The sequence below is a fragment of the Lepidochelys olivacea genome, assembly GCF_965140295.1.
Source record: "Lepidochelys olivacea isolate rLepOli2 genome assembly, chromosome: 8".
Classification (NCBI taxonomy): domain Eukaryota; kingdom Metazoa; phylum Chordata; order Testudines; family Cheloniidae; genus Lepidochelys; species Lepidochelys olivacea.
This window is the reverse complement of record NC_140418.1, coordinates 94,280,395-94,304,356: the sequence shown is the minus strand read 5'-3', so window position 1 is coordinate 94,304,356 and position 23,962 is coordinate 94,280,395. Positions and strand designations below refer to the sequence as shown.

General features: G+C 42.5%; 1 protein-coding gene across 5 annotated transcripts in view; it reads right to left on the bottom strand.

Moving 5' to 3' along the window:
- The window catches only part of DAB1 (DAB adaptor protein 1), a 685,851-nt gene that overhangs the window by 25,995 nt on the left and 635,894 nt on the right, over positions 1–23,962 (bottom strand). For 3 of the 5 annotated variants that reach the window (XM_084636865.1, XM_084636866.1, XM_084636867.1), the window contains one exon: positions 2,038–2,094. The exons of the other annotated variants lie outside the window; for them this stretch is intronic. In XM_084636865.1, coding sequence (XP_084492991.1) covers positions 2,038–2,094 — 57 coding nt within the window. The remainder of the gene's footprint in view (positions 1–2,037; positions 2,095–23,962) is intronic. 5 annotated transcript variants of the gene reach the window in all.

Genomic DNA, 23,962 nt, shown 5'->3' with positions numbered 1-23,962 from the left:
CCCTCTAATTCAATAGGAGAGTTGATGATAGGCTTGGAATTCTGCTGAGTTCTAAATCATATAGGGCCATGGGAGTAGCCGATGCTTAGCACTTAGGACAGTTGGGCCACATTCTATTTTCTGAATCATCTTACATGAAACAAAAAAAGAGGGCAAATGTTAAAGGTTCTCCTCATATCATCAGCTCCCAGCTTTTTGCCACGAATGATCTTTTAAGGAGGAAGGCTACTAATTCAAAATGCAATAGTTTGAGTGATTTTTATATTTTTCTTATATATGTATTGTTTAAAAAAGAGGCAACGCTACAGTAAATTAGACACTCTCTGCCTTGAATTAGTCTAGCTGCATTAATGGCACTCAGCCTAGGAATGAATTATTTCACATCTCCTCACATTCTGTATTGTGTTAAATAGATCATTTTGTGTTTTGGTGATATGCTAAGACATTTTCCACTAAAGGTCTATATTTCCTTTCAAGAGTGTGAGTGTAATTCTTATAGTCATGGGAATGGGATTTACGCATGTATATGGGGAGAGGATTAGCCCCCTTCATTTTTTAAGGCTGCACTTATTTTCTTGGGTACTAATAGAAGAACTATAGAACTAGTCTCTCCAAGAGAAGAAGCAGATCACTCTAGTACCATGCACAAAATTGCTAACCATTTAATCTTAGCAATGTCTAGAAAAACCTGAATAATAATGATACTCCTAATTTAATCATTTCAGATGAAACTTCATGCCAACCAGCTGCCACCAATGGCTGCGGGGGTTGTGACAATAGCACAGAGTCACTTCCTTCTAAGAACTCTAAATTGCTTGTTTGAGGTTGTCCCTAAAACTTCTGTCTCTGCATCACTGTAAAGCTTCTGGCTAGAACCTCCCCCAGCCTCCTCTTGTCTGACTTCCTGCTAGCATTCTAAAGAAACTGTACATGTCCCTTCATAGATGAGACTGTGTGGGTTTTCCCTGCCCACCATAAGGGAGAGAAAGTGAGAAGCAGAGCTGCCAGTGACTGCAAGGGGTACCAGGTAGTGAGACCGTGTCCTGCACTACCCAGGTTGTCAGCCTAGGGGAAGAGTCTGCGTAGTGGGTGAGGGGCAGAAGTTTTGATGGAACCCTTATCCCACGATTCATATTAATGTAGCCTAATGTAGAATAATCTACATTAATGAATCTACATTAGAATGAATCCCATGATTCATATTCTAGCCTAATGCAGAATAAGTATAACTGAGAATTTAACACAATGATTCTTTTTGAACTCAAGGTTTCAGCATTTAGTTCAACAGCAGCAGGTCACATAACCGCTCTGTGACTGTCACTCTGTAAAATGGAGATAATGATACTTTTCAAAGTGCTTTAAGATGTGTGCACCTGTGGAAATTCATCTCAGATAAAACTCCAAGGAGCTCACGAGAGCCTCTCTGATATCACAGCGATGGGGACTATATAAACCGATTGCTGGATAGAGCACTATTGAGTTGCCATTACTGTTTATGCTAATAAGCCCTTCTACATGGTGACCCCAGAAAAAGAGCAATATATTGGCATGACTGCAACTTTGTGTACAACAGATGCTAGAAAGCTATGTCAGCAAATGTAAATTGTAATTTAGCGTGAAAATAACTTTTGAGGATACTTGTTAGAGAAGCTTAAATTGCAACATTTGAATCTGGATTTCAAATCCCACGAAGTCTAGGATTGTTTGGATGAGGAGTTCTAGTTCTGGATCCTTGCTAGGGCTAAATTCTCTACTGGTCTAAACGAGTACAGCTCTTTTTACATAAATGGAGTTTCAGACATTGGCAGACATTTTGGCAGCTAATCTTTACCTTTCATTGGTTTTAAACAGTTTCACTTTCTGGGTCACCAAACAGATGAATTTTCCAACTATATAATTTCTTTTTAAATTATCCGTACTTGGCATTAGCTACATTCTGGTGCAGCTAAACCCAAATGGAACATTTTCAAATCGCACTAATTCTAGTGGTGATTTCATCTACATTTCCCTTTCATATTTTTAGTGTCATAACCTTACCTGAGTGACTGTAACAAGATTTTCATCAATATCCAGCAATAAGTTTCCATTCTGCAGCTGTAAAGCATGATTTATGACAATGAAATGAATGATTTATGAAAATGACATGAGTTCTGAGCATGACAATGATAACCTCCATAATTATTGACTTCCCTATGGAAACGAAAACCCTTTCAGTCTTGTAGCAAGCTGCTGTACTCACCTCAAAGATAACAAATCACACGTTTAAAAATGGTGCATTTGAATGCTGCTAACATAAAGTGCAAATATACACGACACTTGCCTGTAGGACACTCTTGTACAACGCCAGTTCTGTCATGTATAAGGCTATATCAGTGCAGACATTAGAAACAGTTACTCTTTAAGGGATTTATAAGTTTAGCTATAAAAATTCATTATGGTGCCCGCTCCTGCTCCCATTGAAGTTAATGGGAATCTTTATTGACTTCACTGGGGAAGGGAGTTGGCATTCTCAGCTAAACAATTTGATAATATACATGTGGGGTAAGAAAAGGCTCTAAAAGCAAATAATATATGCAGCAAAATACAGTGTCTATTTAACTAGGTAAAACTATGGGTTTTGAAAAGTGTATTTATAAATTAATAAATGCATATCTAAGATTACAAATACCCTTTCTATAATCTGCAAGAGAATATTTTTTAAAATGGTGGTATTAATGAATCCAAGATAAATCCAGATCTACAGGGTTGTGTGTAAATGTATGTATAATGGAATATACTAAAAATCCCACTGTTAGCTATAAAAATAATAGCTGATCACCTGACTTAAATGTCATCAGGGGACTAAATTTCAATGTGATAAACATAACTGTTTTAAAGTGGGAGGGGACAAATCAGAATGATTTTTGCAACATAGCGAGAACTACAAGAGCAAATGAATTAAAGTTTAATCTGTGCTCCGTTTAAGAGTGGAGGGGGCCAGAAGATGCCATTCCAGGAAGCTGGAATAACAAAGGCCCAGGAAATGGGCTGACAGCAGAAGAGAGCCAGGAGTCCTGGGGAATTAGGAGTTGGATGTAGGGGAAACCCCAGAACGCTATTCCATTAAGGGCCCGAGATCAGGAGCCCTGTCATGTAGGATTGGACACGACTCCCTTCTTTTCCAGTCAATCGGGAGGAGCTCTCTGGAGGAGGGCAGTATATAGACTGCTTTCTCCTTCAGAAAAGTAAAGACACTGGCAAGAGAAGGAGGTCAGAGCCAGAAGGCTAAATTCCAGGGAGAGACAGCCATGAGAAGCAGCCCTGTGAAGAGCAGGCTGTGGCTGTGAGTGGATGGCAGAAGAGCCAGAGATAAACGTGAACCTTTGGGCTGCAGTGACAGACTTTATTGGTGGGGCAGTTTGGAAGTGTTTCCCAGCATTACACCAGCCCCAAGCAGAAGGCAGTAGAACTTCTAAGATGCCATGGGGGGAGTTTGTAAGGAAAGAGGGAGCACCCAGGGACAGCTGCTGCAAAGGGAATTCTGGTCATGAGGGACTGCTCAGGAAGTGGCAGCCCTGTTACCTGATGACAAACCCACCAGTCAGCAATTCACTGGAAGTTTAAAAATAGCCTGAAAGGGTGGTTCTCCTGTGTCTCTGATAATAAAATTTGGGCAAAAAGTAATTTCAGATGAAGAAAGTATGACATATTATATATACAGGGCCCAATACTGTAGACTCTGTATATGAGGAATTCCTACTGAAGTTAAGGGAAGCATGAAATCAGGTTTAGGCTATTAGCCCCAGAACCTCACTATAAATCCAGAAAGCATTCTTGATATAAAAATTGAAAGGCTTAGGCCTTGAATAAGGACCTCAGGCTTTAGCCAACAGATTATATTTCTTGATTTTGACCATCACTTCACCTAGTCATCTCTCCCAATTCTTTACAGGTTTTACAATCATGGTAGTTCTGAGTCAGATTCTGCCCTCAGCCATACTCCTGCACCTACACTGATTGCTCTGCAAAACCATTTGAAAAGTAACCATACCGTAGCATGGAAGAAACACGTGTGCAGCATAATAACAGACCATTAGTAATAACTTGACAGTGCTACAGTGGGACATCCCTGAAAACAGTTTGCCTATCATGTCACTGCACATCCCCAAGTGCCCAATTATCATGTCGCACTTGGACTACATCCTCCATCAGTTCACGTTCAGCATCACTTACTGTTGAGGAGAGACTTCCAAAAGGTGAAATATTAGTGTCTATTAGAGAGAGCGTGGGAGTGTTCAATAGCAACTTCTCCAGGGTTGCATTAGTGTAACTGAGGACAGAATTTGGCTTATTGAGTCTTTCTTTGGTTAGACATTTCAATACAAAAGGATTTATCTTTATCAGCGAAAGTAAACAATCCTCTCCCACTCGACTATATAAAAAAAGAGAAATCTGGAAAGATGCTTGGTTCCTTGATCTTTCTGTAGAATTCCTGTCTCTGTGGATTTCTCTGTGTCGTGATGTAAAAGCTGCCTTTAATTACTGGAAAATGCATCTTGTCTTACATGAAAACACCGCCACAGCTTATTCAGCAAGGAAAACAAAAGTCAGCTGTAACCACTTAGAGGTGGGCACTGGAAATACTATTAATCCTCATATCTTGGTGGTATTAAACCTTATAGTGAAAGCTGAGTCTTCCCATGTAGACATATGCTGTAGTCTTTTAAACATTAAATATTTAAATCTGGCTTCTTAAAGCAGGCTTTAAACTACTCCAGCTGGCAATGAAACTTCTTGTGACATTTTTCACTCTTCAGTGGATACAAGGGAGCGGAAGGTGCATTATACAGAAGAAAGCCTAGAGACTATGACTACAGAGTTATGCAAGTTGTAGCTTTCATACACCTAAATACAAGAAAGTCACTTCTACACTTTATCTGTTGATGCAGTAGGGGTTGGAAAAGTACTTTGTTGTGTTTCTTGAATTATTGCAAAGATATAGATTTACAGTAGAAGAACTCTGAGGCAGGGACCCCTGTATTGAGGGGCTGGTAAAACACCTTGCAAACCTTGCTACAGAAATAATAGGCCAGGTACTCAGCTGTTGTTAATCAGCATAGCTCCACTGACGTCAATGGACACATGCTGATTTACAACAGCTGAGGACCTAAGTTAATATTTCTGTACTTTGATTATGAATGAGACAGTAACAGTGATGACTCAGGAATCATGGTGTTGAAACTTCAGAGGATGAAAGGAGAGGGAGTGGTCAAAAAGGATGAATAGTGCATGGCAGCTCATCTTATTGTCTAATATAGAGTTCAGTGGGTTAAAATGACAGAATAAAGTACTGTAGGAAGTACAGTAATTAACCAGTAAGGAAAGTAATTTACTTTTTATTTCTTCCTTCTTTCCTCTTAGTGGGTTCTTGAGAATGTCATGAGCACTCCAAAGAGCAGAATATCACTCAGCTAATTCAAGCTGCATAGGTCTGATAAGAGGACAGATGCTTGACACAGCTACTTGTTTGCAAGGGTGGATGTTGAGTCTGAAGGCGTCTGTCTGTACAAGTTGTGATAAGGAACAGACCCTCTGGTTTGGAGTAAATAATTTAAAGTAGCTCTTACATTGAACTGAGGTTGCTTGACTGTGTTTCAGCTAACTTTGTATATAAAGTTCAGGAGACTGAAGTGAGTGATGCAAGAAAGCCAGCAGGACACTAGAAGAAAAGCAAAATGACACCTGGAGACCAAAAAGGCAATACATAGAAGACCAATTCTCGGTAAGACAGGATAAGATTCTCAGTGCCCCAGTTAAAAAGATGCTCTGCCTGAAAATGCCCTGGCAAGGACTTGAACTATTCACATTCTGAAGTTAGCTGGCCACTAAAGTTCATACGTCAAGTCCTTCAGTTTGTATCTTTATGAAATATTTATATCTTGTTAAATATATTTCAAATCAAATGCATATTAAATATTTTAAGCTTTCAGAATTTTCAACATTATATACACAGATGTTTCCTTAAATGGCAATTTACAGTTCAGACTGCTAACAGCTGTAGAAGCAAAATAACTTCTTTCAGCGTCCCCATTGTATATTTTAGAGATGGGCATGAGCCACAATGCTTGAGTCAGGTTCCAAAATTTCTCAAAACTTGAAGTGTTTGCACATCTGGGAGTTTATTTATTATTTACAACCCATTGTAAAAAGCTGAGCCATGTTTAAAGTTGGGTCTGAACTTCCCAAAAGTCCAGGAATGTTTGGATCTGGGATTTTGGTCCAGGCCCATCTCTAGTGAATTCACACACAGGTAAAGATTGTCATATCTTGACGAGCACTCCATGTACCATATTCTTCTCTCAGTTACAGTGGAGTAACTCCACATAGCATATTGCTGCTACTCCGGATTTACACAAGTGTAACCGAGGGCAGAATCTGGCCTACTCTGCCGGTGCAGAATGCAGTTGCTAACCTTAATGGAACAGGTTGCTAAAAGAACTTAGGACCAGATCTTCAACTGCTGTAGGTTGGCTTAGCTCCACAGACTCCAACTGAGCTACATCTATTTAAACCATATGAGTATCTGGCCCAGAGTAACTGCACTAGCTCTCTGATCACTTTCAGGTGCAGTTCAAGTGCTGATGTTTATCTTTAGTTGACTTGGTTCCTGACAGTTTGCTTCTCTCCTTAAACCCTTTCTGCTACGGTCTCTTGTTGTTGGTCCCATGGGACAAAACTCTCTTTAATGTCCAAAGGAAAGTTCTCCCACTTAAGAGGTCCTTCTTTTGGACATTTCTCACTGGGGGAGTAAACCTGAGCTTGAGCTTGGCAAGATTCAGATCATGATGTAAGATGTATTCAGCTACGTTAGCTTTGGCTTGAATCTCCATCTTTAGAGCATGTCTACACTGCAGCTGGATAGATGCACATGTACCAGCTTTGATCAAGCTATCCTGTTAACAATAGCAGCATAGCCAGGACAGTGCAGGTGATGGCCTGGGCTAGCCATCTGAGCGCAAATCCATCCGAGACGCTAGGTAAGTACTTGGGCGGCCAGCCCATGCCACCACAGCTACAGAGTTATAGTAAGTATGCTAACTCCACCAACGCTAGTGTGTCTGTGAATCCGAGTTGGAAATTAAACCTCCAGCTGCAGTGCAGCTGTACTCTCAGCCTGTTTCTCTGTTCCTGCTCCCCTCTGCCCCTTTGTTAGTTCACTGGGGATTGCTATGTATAAATGGTGGTTAAAATGTTTTTTGTAAGTAAATGGTATAGCAATAAATGAGGTATGGGGTAAGTTTAAGAGTAATTGACACACTTGGTGGGTTGTTTAAGAAGTGTTTGAGTATAATTATCCTCTCATTTGTTAGTATTTCATACAAAGTAGGCTTCCTCAGATAATCTAAATATGTGTATTGATTCCTTTAGGCTTATTTTATTTCATTTGATTTGAAGCTGAGTTAATTCTGAATTCCCTCTGTGCCATAGGTGTTTATTCTTGATGGAAATGCAATTTGAAAGATTCATTCTAGGTGTTTACCTCTGATAGACTCTAGTCAATCAAGAATCCAAAGTGGTGACTATTATCTGTCATAGAATATCAGGGTTGGAAGGGACCTCAGGAGGTCATCTATTGCTCAAAGCAGGACCAATCCCCATATACAGTACCTAACAACTTCTCCTTCGTTTTTAAGTTTTACTCTCTAGTCTTTAAAAATTCCCTTTTAAGCTATTCTACACAGAGATCTTCCCACACAGAACTAGTCTAAAACAATTATTTTATTTACCTGTTAGAAAATACAAATGGAACTAACATGTGCCTAAAATAACCCTGGTTATTTTGCATCATTACCCCTTCTCCAATTTTCTTTTCTGACTCTTTGAGGCAGACTTTTTTTTCCTTTATTTGTGCAGTGACTGGCCCAATGGCACAGTGACTGGCATTTGCACACTACTGTAATTATTATTAAAAACAGGAATGAGACCAAAACCTCATTTGAATTTGGGGCTTAGATCTGAATATCATATAGCATATTCATAATGGGCTAAACAACTCCTCAAATCTGAACACCCTTGAGGTTGGGAGTGGCTTATGAATTTAGAAAGTGTATTAAAAATGAAGCAGGTTAAAACCTGAAGAGATCTGATAATAAAGAAAGCCCACGTTATCAGGTATTAACCTGTGGTCACCACATTGTTTTTCTTGTATCCCGAGCAAAACAAAAAACACACAAATAGGATGCATCAGTGAACCTCAATATTTAGCGTTTTAAACCGCTAAAATCAGTTTCTTCCTTCCCTTTTTGTATTATCAGAACAATCCATTTTTCATTTACAATGAGTAGTCATGTCACAAATATTAAAAAAAACTTTGGAAGCCCAGAAATGCCACTTAAGCAGTTAAACTAAATGTCACCACATTACTCATGGCTTTAAGAGTTGACACAGCCTGCTTGCCATTGAAATTTATATTTAATATGTACTAACAGGGCTTGATATTCACACTCTAGAAAAATGAGTGTCCTTCTTTAAGTACTGTGCTAACAACACCCCGGAGAGTTCACTTTCACTGTACGTAGCCACTGGAATACAAAGAGAATTTAATATACAGTATTTCTTACCATGTACTGTAGAACAGCCCCTTCTCAGTTGTAGATTTATATACTGTTGCTACCCTGGTGTATGTGTATGAGAGTGTATGCGCATATATATGACAGAGTTTAAATGCCAACACACAAATGAGGTCCAACGTTTTGGTATATACTGTGGCAGATTCTGGCCTGCATCAGATTTCTGTTCAGCACAGGAAGGGGGCGGGAGGTTGAGAGAGTGTAATGGAGCTGATTCTGGCTGAATGTCTCAGGGCTAACCTCAGCCTCAGCTCTAATTCCATTGAGAGTTCTAGACCCCTTCATAGTCTCTACATCAGTGGAGCAGAGCTCTGACATCTTCCCTGCCCCTAAGCTGGGAATGGGAAACAGGCGAAGGGCCCGGACACAGCACATGCACCACACGAGTATTCCCCGATGCCAGGGGAATTCTTGGCTGGATGATAGCATGTTTATGGCACCTGTGTGGCATAAAGGGGCCACAGTGTCAGTTCTTGTGTCTGTATTGTGAGTTCCATGACATTTGGTGGCTTTCTTAAGGTTCCAACTGCTAGAGTCATGTGGTGATGTGAGAATCTCTCTCTCTCTCTTTTTTTTTTTTTGGTACTAAAAGCTAAGCTACAGGCCTATGTGGTTACAGAGGAAAATCTGGAAACATGAAACGACTCCAGTACCCTAAAGACTCAATCTCCCACCCCCAACCAGAGGCAAATAAAAAATAACCCAGAATTGTTTATTTTTTAAAAAACACACTTATTTTTAAGCCACTCCTGGTTTTTGAACTCTAGGGATTAGCAGTACTGGAGCCATAACCAGGCTTGAGAATCAAGCCCTTTATTTATCCCAGCAATGTTGAATTCTGCATTAGGGTGATACTTTCCTGAAGTCCATGCATGTGTAATCATATAGGATAAAAAAATGGGGTTTCACATATGTCAATTCATAATAGTGTGGTGTAACGGTTGTATTGGCACTTGTATAGGATGACCTGCACAAGTCTCCAAGGGCGTCATCATGAAATAGTAACGCACTGTATTCGAATACCTTTTACCATGCATTGTGTAATAGGTTTGGACGTGCCTTAATAATTTATGAATACTGTATGAGACGTACCTGTTGAGATGGACTGTATACCTACATTGGGTTAGTGGAATGTTTATTATGCACCTATATTGCTTTAATTCAATGGGGGCTCTTCCCAGGAAGACAAGAAAGGTAAGAAAGAACAGCCTAGCACATACTTGAAAAGACAACTGGAAATCTGTTAGACTTGATGATCCTGCATCCTGTTCCCAAGGAAGTTGCAAGACTTGTTTGGCCACTGGTGCGAACGGACAGACCAAAGGGCTATAAACAGTTAGGCCACGTCTACACTGCACTTTCATTGTTAAAACTTATTTCGCTCAAGGGTGTGAGAAAAACACTGCCTGAATGACAAAGGTTTTAATGATGAAAAGCTCTGGTGTGGACAGCGCTTCAACGGTGGGAGCCACTCTCCTGACGACAAAGTTACTGACCCTTGGTGGGGGTGATTTTATTTTGTCAACGGGAGAGCTCTTTCCCGGTGACAAAGAGCGGCTACACTGTGCAATTTACACCCGCGCGGGACGTAGCCTTATGAGGCCTGGTCTACACTAGAAAATTAACTCTGGTTACCTACGTGTGTCAGTCGTGTGGTGTTTTAAATGTAGACATGCCATTTGCATGTGGGTGTTGGCGTGGCTGGGGGTATGATTGAAAGACTGGTGGATTTAAAACAATGCCCTGCGGGTCTTGGGGTGCCTGTATGCAATTTATATCTACTAGGATACCCAGGTGGAAGATGGATAGACACCTGGTAAGTGTAAATATAGTCTGGTTTAAGATAGTTTCCTCAGAAAAGCATTAGTTCCAAATAAACAATACTTGGCTTAAAGAAGGCTGTCTGGTCATCGAATGCCAGTGGTCATAGCTTCAGAATCGCAGGTACTGAACCTAACTCAGGTCTGCTGAGTTAATTATGGTCAAACCCAGGCAACTGCAGCCCAAGACCAGCCTGAGAATGGGAGACATGAGTGATTCCACACCAAGAGAGGTGATGGCTCAAGGCCTGACACCGGATCGGGGCAGGGATGCACTCAAAGACACTAGGAGGGGTCAGAGGTGCAGTCAGCCCAGTAACTGTGACAGCCAGCTGGTGACTCCCTTTTCTAGGACCATCCAGGACTGGGGAAGCCCAAAAATGGAGTAATACCACCTTTGCCTTCCATCTTCATATTATGCGCTGATCACTCCAACACTCCACTGCCTCATAGTCACATTGACTTTTATGTAGCAGCAGAAGAATGTTACTCTTTGACAAAGTTATGTTCTATATTATTTCTTAAAGTCACAGAAAATGATACAGCTTAATGTTTACTGCGTAAAGAAAATATAATAATATATAGGAAAACAATGCCAGGTAAACTTCTACCTCTAATTTTCTATTTCTCTGTGTTGGAGTTTTTTTCAGAGGCTACTACAGTGAAAATTCCATCCAGCTTCCATAATGCAGAAACTGGGTGGATGTTTGTGAATCTGCCTTTAAAGTTATCTGAATGCACAGACATTACAATGCATCAGACACCATCATCATTTAATCCTGGAGCATCTGTACAAACACAGAGAGCACTTCAGGGTCACCATTCACTCCTGTCTATGGCTAGTTCCTCCATTAAGCCCAGCCGGGTCATGTCCTGGCATACAGTGTTCTATCACAGTCAGTGATCAGCCTCTACGTCAAACTAACCTTCATTGTGTTTATTTTATTTTCTTATCATCTTCCACGGTACCTCCACCATTATAATCTTTCTGATTGTAGCCAATCCTCTACCATGATTTCACTTGCTATTCTCCTTCTAACTTCATTTGTTTTAAAATCATTCCACTTGACAGCTGCCATCTTTTGAAGAACTCTCATCTCTACTGCCTCCAGCCTTCTGACGTCAGTTGCATTTAATGCAGCTGCTTCCAGCCCACAGAGTGTTAGCACGCTGGTTTGAGAAATTTTCATTTTGGTACCAAACGTGTTTCTATTAGTCCATAATTTCTGCAGTTTCTGTGCAGCAGTTGTAGCTAAGGAACATCTCCTTTTAACCTCATCCTTGATGGCCGAGCCATCCCTTGGGTAGGGTGAATCAGGGTGACTGCTCTGGGCCCCGCGGGCCGGCGCAATTGGCTGTCACGGTCGGTCCCGGAAGACATAGGCACAGGAACTAGGTGTGCGGGCGATGCTGCAGCGCCCCCGAGGTCCCGGCTTCCACCCCTCTATTAAAAATGTTTCAGTGCCACTGCTGGAAGACTAATCCGTCACTTCCGCAGGGCCCACCATCTTGTTGGCAGTTAGCGGAAACAGCGCCCGGCTTGGCCATTCACATTTCGGTGCAGAGAGTCCCCAGCCCTGGCCAGAGATCTGAGCTAGCGTAGCGCTATGACCAACAATAGCCCCGCAGTAGGCATCGTCAACTGCCAGCAGCAGTAGGCAGCCCAGCACCAGTCCAGATCCGTCCCGCCAGCCCAGATCCGTCCCGCCAGCCCAGATCCGTCCCGCCAGCCCAGATCCATCCCGCCAGCCCAGCTGCCAATGCAGAGCGGGTCCCCCCACACCGGCGGGTGGTGATTTGTCCGGGTCCCGCACCCCGCTAGGGACGGACCTGCTTGATGGACCTGTTGGCACTGATCAAACTTCCTAGGTAAATATAAGGTTCTACTTGTTCTACTACTTCACTGCTGCTGCATTTCAGCACATTATCTATTGTCTCTTTTCAAAGATACAACCAACTCTAAGGAGACAAAGTAGCATAAGTTCAATTTTCCAAGGTTGCAAAGAGTATAAGCATTAATTCAAACATTGTCTGCCAGTTGTATGATGTCACTTGCATAAACTAAGGAGCTTAACTCTAGATCATCCAATGCCATACCCTACAATTTGTCTAAAATTCTTATTGTCCAGTTTAAAAACATGAAGAAAAGTGATAGTGACTCCATAGAATCACCACATCATATAAGACTTTATTATTAACTTTTGCCATGAACACCACTAAAGGACCTGGTATGATCTATAATGGTCATCTGCTATATGTTGCCATGAGGATGTTAACAGGGGCATGGCTGGTAAATGATGTTAATCAGAAACGGTTACTATACGGGGAGAATTTTTTAAAGCATGAACAACTTAACCATTCAATTAAAAATGAAAAAGTCAATGGAACTGATTCTCATCTCATCTATACCAATGTAAATCACAATTAATCCAAACCAACTCCATAGAAGTCAATGGAAATAGCATGAAATTGAAATCAGGCCCATTGTATCAAGGGGAACTAATCTCTCTTTTGGGCACACATCCTGCAAAATTCCATGTTAAAGAACAAAGCTGGGCAAGCCCAGTGACAGTGAAACGCAGTGCAACTGTAAGTCCAAAATCAGCCCTTCCTTCCTTTCAGGCTATTTCCACATCATCAGATCATTCTCTGTGCTCTCTGTTTCCCTGCTGTACATGTGCTACAAGCAATGCAGGCATGGAGACTGATCACAGGGAGTGCTGCTGGGACACACTTGAAGATGTATGAGTAGTATCCTCATGCTGAATGCCTAAATTGAAAGTCACTGAAAGCACTAAGCTAGGAAATAAAACTTGGTGGCAAAGAGCACGATACCATCTCAGTGCTCAGTACTGTGTGATCCTAATTATGGAGGATGCAGTCAGATCTCTGCCTGCCTCACTGTTCCTCTATTGTGTTAAATATACCATTTTTGGCAGAAATATATTTGATTTGCTGAACTTAACATTACAATTCTGTGAGAATTTGTGCAGGTAAATTGCACTTGCTTGGATGTTTATAGAAAGCGAACACAACTTAGGGCACAAGCTCAGCCAAAGGAAATTCATTTGCAGATTTTAAGGGTAAATCTTTTGCAATATTTGCCCAAAACTACTCCCAGGCAACTTCAAGACAGCTACAAGTCCCTGGGCTACTTCGCCCTGGCCTCCTCCCAACACCTTCTTTATTCTCACCACAGGACCTTCCTCCTGATGTCTGATAATGCTTGTACTTCTCAGTCTTCCAGTAGTATGCCTTCTCCCTCTCAGCTTCTTGCACCTCTTGCTCCCAGCTCCTCACACGCACACCACAAACTGAAGTGAGCTCCTTTTTAAAATCCGGGTGCCCTGATTAGCCTGCCTTAATTGATTCTAGCAGCTTCTTGATTGGCCGCAGGTGTTCTAATCAGCCTGTTTGCCTTAGAATCATAGAATCATAGAATATCAGGGTTGGAAGGGACCCCAGAAGGTCATCTAGTCCAACCCCCTGCTCAAAGCAGGACCAATTCCCAGTTAAATCATCCCAGCCAGGGCTTTGTCAAGCCTGACCTTAAAAACCTCTAAGGAAGGAGATTCTACCACCTCCCTAGGTAACGCATTCCAGTGTTTCACCACCCTCTTAGTGAAAAAGTTTTTCCTAATATCCAATCTAAACCTCCCCCACTGCAACTTGAGACCATTACTCCTCGTTCTGTCATCTGCTACCATTGAGAACAGTCTAGAGCCATCCTCTTTGGAACCCCCTTTCAGGTAGTTGAAAGCAGCTATCAAATCCCCCCTCATTCTTCTCTTCTGCAGGCTAAACAATCCCAGCTCCCTCAGCCTCTCCTCATAACTCATGTGTTCCAGTCCCCTAATCATTTTTGTTGCCCTTCGCTGGACTCTCTCCAATTTATCCACATCCTTCTTGAAGTGTGGGGCCCAAAACTGGACACAGTACTCCAGATGAGGCCTCACCAATGTCGAATAGAGGGGAACGATCACGTCCCTCGATCTGCTCGCTATGCCCCTACTTATACATCCCAAAATGCCATTGGCCTTCTTGGCAACAAGGGCACACTGCTGACTCATATCCAGCTTCTCGTCCACTGTCACCCCTAGGTCCTTTTCTGCAGAACTGCTGCCTAGCCATTCGGTCCCTAGTCTGTAGCTGTGCATTGGGTTCTTCCGTCCTAAGTGCAGGACCCTGCACTTATCCTTATTGAACCTCATCAGATTCCTTTTGGCCCAATCCTCCAATTTGTCTAGGTCCTTCTGTATCCTATCCCTCCCCTCCAGCGTATCTACCACTCCTCCCAGTTTAGTATCATCCGCAAATTTGCTGAGAGTGCAATCCACACCATCCTCCAGATCATTTATGAAGATATTGAATAAAACCGGCCCCAGGACCGACCCCTGGGGCACTCCACTTGATACCGGCTGCCAACTAGACATGGAGCCATTGATCACTACCCGTTGAGCCCGACAATTTAGCCAGCTTTCTACCCACCTTATAGTGCATTCATCCAGCCCATACTTCCTTAACTTGCTGACAAGAATACTATGGGAGACCGTGTCAAAAGCTTTGCTAAAGTCAAGAAACAATACATCCACTGCTTTCCCTTCATCCACAGAACCAGTAATCTCATCATAAAAGGCGATTAGATTAGTCAGGCATGACCTTCCCTTGGTGAATCCATGCTGGCTGTTCCTGATCACTTTCCTCTCATGCAAGTGCTTCAGGATTGATTCTTTGAGGACCTGCTCCATGATTTTTCCAGGGACTGAGGTGAGGCTGACTGGCCTGTAGTTCCCAGGATCTTCCTTCTTCCCTTTTTTAAAGATTGGCACTACATTAGCCTTTTTCCAGTCATCCGGGACTTCCCCGGTTCGCCACGAGTTTTCAAAGATAATGGCCAGTGGCTCTGCAATCACAGCCGCCAATTCCTTCAGCACTCTCGGATGCAACTCGTCCGGCCCCATGGACTTGTGCACGTCCAGCTTTTCTAAATAGTCCCTAACCGCCTCTATCTCCACAGAGGGCTGGCCATCTCTTCCGCATTTTGTGATGCCCAGCGCAGCAGTCTGGGAGCTGACCTTGTTAGTGAAAACAGAGGCAAAAAAAGCATTGAGTACATTAGCTTTTTCCACATCCTCTGTCACTAGGTTGCCTCCCTCATTCAGTAAGGGGCCCACACATTCCTTGGCTTTCTTCTTGTTGCCAACATACCTGAAGAAACCCTTCTTGTTACTCTTGACATCTCTGGCTAGCTGCAGCTCCAGGTGCGATTTGGCCCTCCTGATAACATTCCTACATGCCCGAGCAATATTTTTATACTCTTCCCTGGTCATATGTCCAACCTTCCACTTCTTGTAAGCTTCTTTTTTATGTTTAAGATCCGCTAGGATTTCACCATTAAGCCAAGTTGGTCGCCTGCCATATTTACTATTCTTTCGACTCATCGGGATGGTTTGTCCCTGTAACCTCAACAGGGATTCCTTGAAATACAGCCAGCTCTCCTGGACTCCTTTCCCCTTCAAGTTAGTCCCCCAGGGGATCCTGGCCATCCGTTCCCTGAGGGAGTCGAAGTCTGCTTTCCTGAAGTCCAGGGTCCGTATCCTGCTGCTTACCTTTGTTCCCTGCGTCAGGATCCTGAACTCAACCAACTCATGGTCACTGCCTCCCAGATTCCCATCCACTTTTGCTTCCCCCACTAATTCTACCCGGTTTGTGAGCAGCAGGTCAAGAAAAGCACCCCCCCTAGTTGGCTCCTCTAGCACTTGCGCCAGGAAATTGTCCCCTACGCTTTCCAAAAACTTCCTGGATTGTCTATGCACCGCTGTATTGCTCTCCCAGCAGATATCAGGAAAATTAAAGTCACCCATGAGAATCAGGGCATGCGATCTAGTAGCTTCCGTGAGCTGCCGGAAGAAAGCCTCATCCACCTCATCCCCCTGGTCCGGTGGTCTATAGCAGACTCCCACCACTACATCACTCTTGTTGCACACACTTCTAAACTTAATCCAGAGACACTCAGGTTTTTCTGCAGTTTCGTACCGGAGCTCTGAGCAGTCATACTGCTCCCTTACATACAGTGCTACTCCCCCACCTTTTCTGCCCTGCCTGTCCTTCCTGAACAGTTTATAACCATCCATGACAGTACTCCAGTCATATGAGTTATCCCACCAAGTCTCTGTTATTCCGATCACGTCATAGTTCCTTGACATCACCAGGACCTCCAGTTCTCCCTGCTTGTTTCCAAGGCTTTGTGCATTTGTATATAAGCACTTGAGATAACCTGTTGATCGCCCCTCATTGCCAGTATGAGGCAGGAGCCCTCCCCTCACAGACATTCCTGCCTGTGCTTCCTCCCGGTATCCCGCTTTCCCACTTACCTCAGGGCTTTGGTCTCCTTCCCCCGGTGAACCTAGTTTAAAGCCCTCCTCACTAGGTTAGCCAGCCTGCTGGCAAAGATGCTCTTCCCTCTCTTCGTAAGATGGAGCCCGTCTCTACCCAGCACTCCTCCTTCATGGAACACCATCCCATGGTCAAAGAAACCAAAGCCTTCTCTCCGACACCATCTGCGTAGCCATTCGTTGACTTCCACGATTCGACGCTCCCTACCTAGGCCTTTTCCTTCCACGGGGAGGATGGACGAGAACACCACTTGCGCCTCCAACTCCTTTATTCTTCTTCCTAGAGCCACATAGTCCGCAGTGATCCGCTCAAGGTCATTCTTGGCAGTATCATTGGTGCCCATGTGGAGAAGCAGGAAGGGGTAGCGATCCGAGGGCTTGATGAGTCTCGGCAGTCTCTCCGTCACATCACGAATCTTAGCCCCTGGCAAGCAGCAGACTTCTCGGTTTTCCCGGTCAGGGCGGCAGATAGATGACTCAGTCCCCCGGAGGAGAGAGTCCCCGACCACCACCACCCGCCTTCTCCTCTTGGGCGCCTTAATTGTTTCCAGAAAGTTTCTGATTGTTCTGGAACCTTCCTTGTTACCTTACCCAGGGAAAAAGGACCTACTTAACCTGGGGCTAATATATCTGCCTTCTATCACTCTCCTGTAGCCATCTGGCCCGACCCTGTCACAAATGGTACTTATCTCTGAAAGGAAAAACTGTGTTTCTTTAAAAATAACAGATCCGTATACTCAAAACTTTACCTTAAATCCTCTAAAAGAAATGCTGGTGTTTTTTGGTTTTGTTTTAACAGTTTCTCTAGGACACATTTGAAATTCAGAAATTACTTTATTTTTGTCTTATTTTTTATGGCCAAAACGTTTTTTTTTTTTACTGTCACGACTTTAAAATTCATTCAACTACACAACTATGAACGTTATACACAGCTGTATATAATTTTGAAGTCGGGAAAAGTATCTGGTAAAATAACCTTGTAATTGAACAAACTTCTAAGAGCTCTTTCTTTGACCTCAATAACTAACATTGTCCAGTAAAGCAGGTTTCTGAACAGTGAGATAAGAAAACAGCATCATTTATAATGATGCTTTTTCTACCCAAAACTTTATCACACATCTCCAGAACATATACTCGACATGAATAGGGAAACAGAGAAAGATTACTAAGCAAAGATATGCTAGCTGTTACAGGGTTTTGAGAATGAATGTTGGAGATGGGAAATTTATGGCTTATGGACACATTCAGGATCTGAACTTGCAAATGCAATTGTGCTCTCCCACTGGCACCAAGGGGATTACTCGCATGAGTAAAGATATGCAGGATGGGGCTCTCTGTAGATAACATAAATATAGCAGTCAGAGGCTGCTCAAGATAATCTGCCACCCTAGGCAGAACATCAGCATGCCCGCTCTCTCCTACCACACAGCATGACCCCTGTGTGTATTAACAGTTCCTTTACATGGGTGCCAGGCAGGGCCCAGTAGTCAGGACGTGAAGCTTCCAGCAGGGGTAAAAGGAACAAAGCCCCCTACACTTGAGGATCTGGAGATTGAAGGCAGGAGGAAAATATTGAAAATAAGCCCCCCCTGAGAAAGCCTGGCCCACATGGACTGGATTGAACTGTGGTACTAAACCTGGCTGGATGGGGAAGTGCCCTCCCACATCTTCTTGGGATCGGGTATAAAGGTTTATGGGACCTAAGTGACTCCTGTAAAACTGCACCCACATTTCAAAGGGGATGCCCATGCAGACAGGAGTGACTCCCTGTGACATTCTGACCCTGCCACCTAGGTCAGTTCCCCTTTGGGGATGAGAGAATAGCAAATATAGCAGTGTGCTCCTTTGTAAACAAGCTTCTCTGAAAAGACCTCCACCCTAAGGGGTCAGCAGCCCTGCCCAGCCCCACACTAGGGATCTATCCCCATGAGGACCATGTGCTGGGACTCATGGCATGGGGCTCCACAGGCCCCACCATCCCAGGTGAACCCCTCTGGGTGTCAATCCAAAGTGCACCCTAGGGTGCACGGGAAGTTGCATCAGGTCAGGGGGGTTGCAGGAAATCAGGATCTGAGTCCAGAAACAGAGTTTCTGGCCTGAGCCCCGGCCTAGCTAAAGACCTTCCTAAATCGAGGCAAGTGAAATCTTCCCAGTAATCTACATTTTCAGAGAAGACTGGACTTTGAAATCTTTCCCTCTTCTATTGCGTAACAGTAATTGTATCTTGTATGACATCTATGCTAACTTGGTCAATGATGATTATAATTTCCTTATGGTACAATGCTTAATCAAAAGGGAATACTGACATATGTTCAAAATAAATGTAATCCAATTATACACTATCTCTGTCAAGTTTTTAAGATTAAAAAAAATAGTCAACCACTTGGACTGTGAACAGAAATTGATATGCCATTAAAGAAACAAAATTAAAACGATGGTCCAAAGTACTACTAACATCTATTTTGTACATGCATCAGTATTCCTTTCTTATGAAGCATTGTACCATAGGGAAATTATAATCATCGTAGTGTAACAACTACATTACAGAATGTTTACTGAAAGACTTCCAACTCAGTTACTGCTCTCACAATAGGATATAAACAAACTGCACTGATTATAGCACCTTTGAGAAACTAAACATAGCTCACATTGGAAAACTGTCCCTGGGAGGGAAGTGTAGATAAGCTATGGGTGTAGACAATGGCAACAGGAGGAAAGGGGAAAACACTAAATCAAACTGACTGCAAATGGCCAATGTACAAGTGCTATGTCTCTTCAAACAGAAATGCTAGAAGTAATAATAAATCTGTCTTAATGCACGGTGTGTAAAGAAATTGCAATTATTATTTTGAAAATTAGAGCCAACAGTAAATGCTGCTTTTATAAATGATACTCATTTGTGATTTTTTTCCTCTTACTTTTTGCAAAAGTGCTTCCAAAAATCAAAACAACTTGAACAAGGTGAAGTTTTCAGTTTCTCAATTTGTCATATATTCAAATTGAGAAGATGGGTAGCATTTTATAAATCTTAGCACTTTATGTTTCCTCCCACTGAAGATTCTGCCAAGATTTATAATTTTTATTCTATTCCAGATAAAATGGGGGCAAAAACGTTGATTTTAATCCCCCGGATTGCTTCTCAATTAGTATGTCTTATCTTGACTTATGCTAAGAAATGGATTTTCAAACTGGTAGGCATATGTTTAAAAAAACACTCCTCTTTTAACCCTGCCATTCTGTAAAATCCACAAAAATAAAAGACTTTAAAAGAAAATACCAACCTCTTTGTTACAGAGAGTCAAAGAACTCAATTTATTGAGTGAGCACTTTGAGAACCATGTTTGCTAAGGTAAGATCTATTGGTTTAAGGCAGGGGTTCCCAAACTTGGTTAGTGGCTTGTTCAGGGTAAGCCCCTGGCGGGCCACGAGACACTTTGTTTACCTGAGCAGCCGCAGGTACAGCCTCCTGCAGCTCCCAGTGGCCACGGTTCGACATTCCTGGCCAATGGGAGCTGCGGGAATGGCGAACTGTGGCCACTGGGAGCTGCGAGCGGCCCTACCTGCGGACACTCAGGTAAACAAAGTGTCTCACGGCCCACCAGGGGCTTACCCTGAACAAGGTGCAAACCAAGTTTGGGAACCCTGGTTTAAGGTAAAGTCTATTTGCCAACCAAAATAACTTTTATATCAACCTTTGGTATATGGGCTATTTCCCAGGTAGCTAGCACCTGTGCACTTGCTAATTTATTAGGGTTTTGCTGTGGGCAGAAAGAAGCTTCCGGATACTAGGAGACAGGGCAAGTTTGGACTCATCAGTGGATTGGGTCCCACCTCCCTCCCTTCTTTTAGGGAAATCAATCCAACTTCTGAGTCTATCACCTGTAGATCCAGAGTGTTCCAACATTCTTGGGGATGACAATATATAGGTGAAAAGGGTGAAGGAAGACCCTTATTTGTTTGAGGAAGTCTTAACTGGGAGGGATGCAGAGCTCCAAGTCTTAACCCCCACAATCCAGTCTACGACTTGGTACACATCACATATACAGTACGAGGTGCATCCAAAGTTTGCCTAACTATGGCACTATGGTCAGCTTACTAGGAGTGCAAGAGTTGTAAGAATGAAACCAAGAGCATGATAGCTGCTCTTAACTCTAATATGGAGGTAGACGCCACAGGGACTACAAATCCCATTTGTGCTACATCTGCTCATGACAGAAAAATGATATGCATTTGGAAAGAGACTGCCTTTGATTGCTGTCCCATCTATTCCTGCTTCAAGGGGAAAGTGTTCTGTTTCTATAGACTGAAAAGAAAAGGGAACACTCAATTCCCAAAAGGGCTTTCAGGAGCGGAGCCGTCCCGAGTTTCTTATGTTCTTTGTTTTAGCCTTTAGCAAATTAATAGAGGCAACTTCTACTACTAAATAAAGTGTCCTTGTGTGCCTAAATCAGACACAGGTCACCTGGGTCATCTGGCATATAATGAATTTTAGAGGTAAAGGTAATTTGGCCACAAAGAATTCTAGAGATTTATATAACAGGCACAGCCATAAATTACAAAGCTGATGGCAAGTGTCTCAGTGACAAAGAGTCTTATTTAAATTTCCCCTTGGATCCAGCTGGATCACCAGATATTGGGATCCATGTAAACGGTGCCTTCGTACTTAAGGTAAGGGCACCCAGGGGCCATACTGCAGCATATAAAAACACAATATTAGTACTTTCATGGTACTTCTAATCTTCAAAGCAATTACAAATATTAACTAATTATTCTTTTATTGAGTAGAACTTCATGAGCTGCAGGAAACCCATAAGCTGCTCTGTTTACTTCTGAAATAATGTATGTACTGTATTAACATTCCTCCCTTTCCTTTCAAATGCTACTAGCTAAGGGCAAAATCTCGATGAGGGCTTGGCCACTGACATCAATGATATCCAAATCTGGCCCTCTGTTTCAAATCGTGGGTCCTATTTAGGAAGATGACCTTTATGATGACCACGACTTTCTGCCCCATGGTTTAAGGGGGTAAAATTCTGCTCTTTTACCATAGAAAGCTCCCATTGGTGCCTTGTGGAAAAGTCATACAGAATGTAATAGGGAATATTTTTTACAATCACACTATAGAATTTAATAGAAAAGTACATCTCTGCTACAGAAATATACACAATGATTCCAAAAGGCAATAAAATAGGAGATCACTCTATTAAATTCAACAGGTTTTGGAGGTAATTTCTACAAAATCTGATTGGTTTAATCCCCATTAAAATTTACAGGACTTTCCTATAGAATCTGCATAGTTAACGATAGCAATGTTAGTTCTGTGTTGCTACAGGAAAAGCAGTCATAATGGGATTTGTAGATATCATTAAGAAACACGTCAGAACATAGTGGGGACTAGTTCTCCACTGCTTCACATGTTATATGGTTATTTACACAAGTGCAAAGTAAGTGCAAAAGATTACCATGTCAGACCTTCTTCCTTCCTTTTGCAAAGGTGTAAGTGAATGAACCAAGTGCGAGGCAGTGGAAAATCAGGCCTGTTGGCCTCTATAAGATGAATGAAAAAGACACTTACTTAAAATGTAGCTGAATTTTCTGTGGGATTCCCACAATGTGGAAGTATTTTAATCATGGATAACATCCATGATTTGTAATAGCCATTCAATGGACCTAACACACAGCCCTAGCAAAATAAATGTGACCTCCAATGGCATGACAAAATAATTGTGCCAAACAAGGACAAGATTTTTGCCTCATTTCAATCAGCTGCACCCAGTGCCAGACAACAATGAATGCAGATGCTTTCTAGGATGCTATCTGTCTACTTCTGGATCCAAACTACAGGAAAAACAAATCTAAGTCGACTAAAGACATGACAGCGCAGTGTAAAACATCAGATGCAAGCAGCATATGGTAAGATACACACTGGTAGAGGTCACCTAGCAACACTGCAAGGAAACATGTACAGTGTGACACAAGGCTGATGACATAGGTCACAAAGGGGATGGTATTCACGTGTTGACTGGAAACAAATCACTCTAATGTGGAGAGGCTGTTACAATAATGGCCTTTTGCTACAGTGTGAGTCTCACCACTGAAGACTCCTCACAGCTACATCTCACCTTCAGTGCTGAAACTATACCGCGTTTAGCACTTCCATTACACACCAGTATTACCATTAGACCTAAAGGCAGTAAATTCACATCGAGCGCATGCTGTCAATGCATACTGCCCACACTGCACAAAAGTACATCAGTCTATAGCAACCACTGACAGAATTTCTAATCCATAGAAGTCCATAGTATGCATCCATTTCTTTCTTTAAAAAAATTCCCATCCACCAAAAATGTTTCATACCCAATATGTGAGGCAGCTGGGAATCAGGCTCTGAATCTTTATATGGCAGTAAGATGAGTTGTTTGAAAGCCTGCATAAAATTGTAAGCAGATAGTTTAGACACACTGATGAAAAAAGTAGGTTTTATTGTGACTTGACTGACAAGCTTAGTGAAGGGTATTTACAGCTTGACTCTTGTTACTAAAAACACCATGACAGGTAAAACCTGACATGTATGTATAATGGGAAGACTGTGGAAAATTATGAGAAAAGGAGCTCATTAAACAACTAGTACTTTTAGATGGGCTAATTTCAAATGCTGAGCCACAATTTCTGAGTGGCGTACACCCCACTTAAAAAAAACATATCATTCGGGGAAAGCCTGATTTGCCTGACATCCATTCTAAACAGGTTTGTCTGGGAAAGGAAGCAGGGAGAGAACAGGGTATACCACAAGATAGGGGTCCTAGGGAGGAAGTTGAAAGCCATGGAAGGAATGTTTAAAGAGGCAGGAGACATGTCTGGGAATGGGGATATATCGGGAGAGCAGGAGCTGCTGCAAAGGGAAAGCAGCAAAGAACTGGAGAGAGAGCACAGGAAACCTAATCCCAGCACTTTACATTTATAAAGAAACCTCTGCCCAGGATGTCTGAGAGGGAGACTTGTCTACAGAGCTGGGTATGAGGAGATTTGTAATCTGTTATTAGCAAGGCATTCCTTCTGACTTTCTGTGTGAGCTTAGGCAAGTCACCTCACATCTCTGTGCCTTACTTTCATCATCCGTAAATTGGGGATAATGATA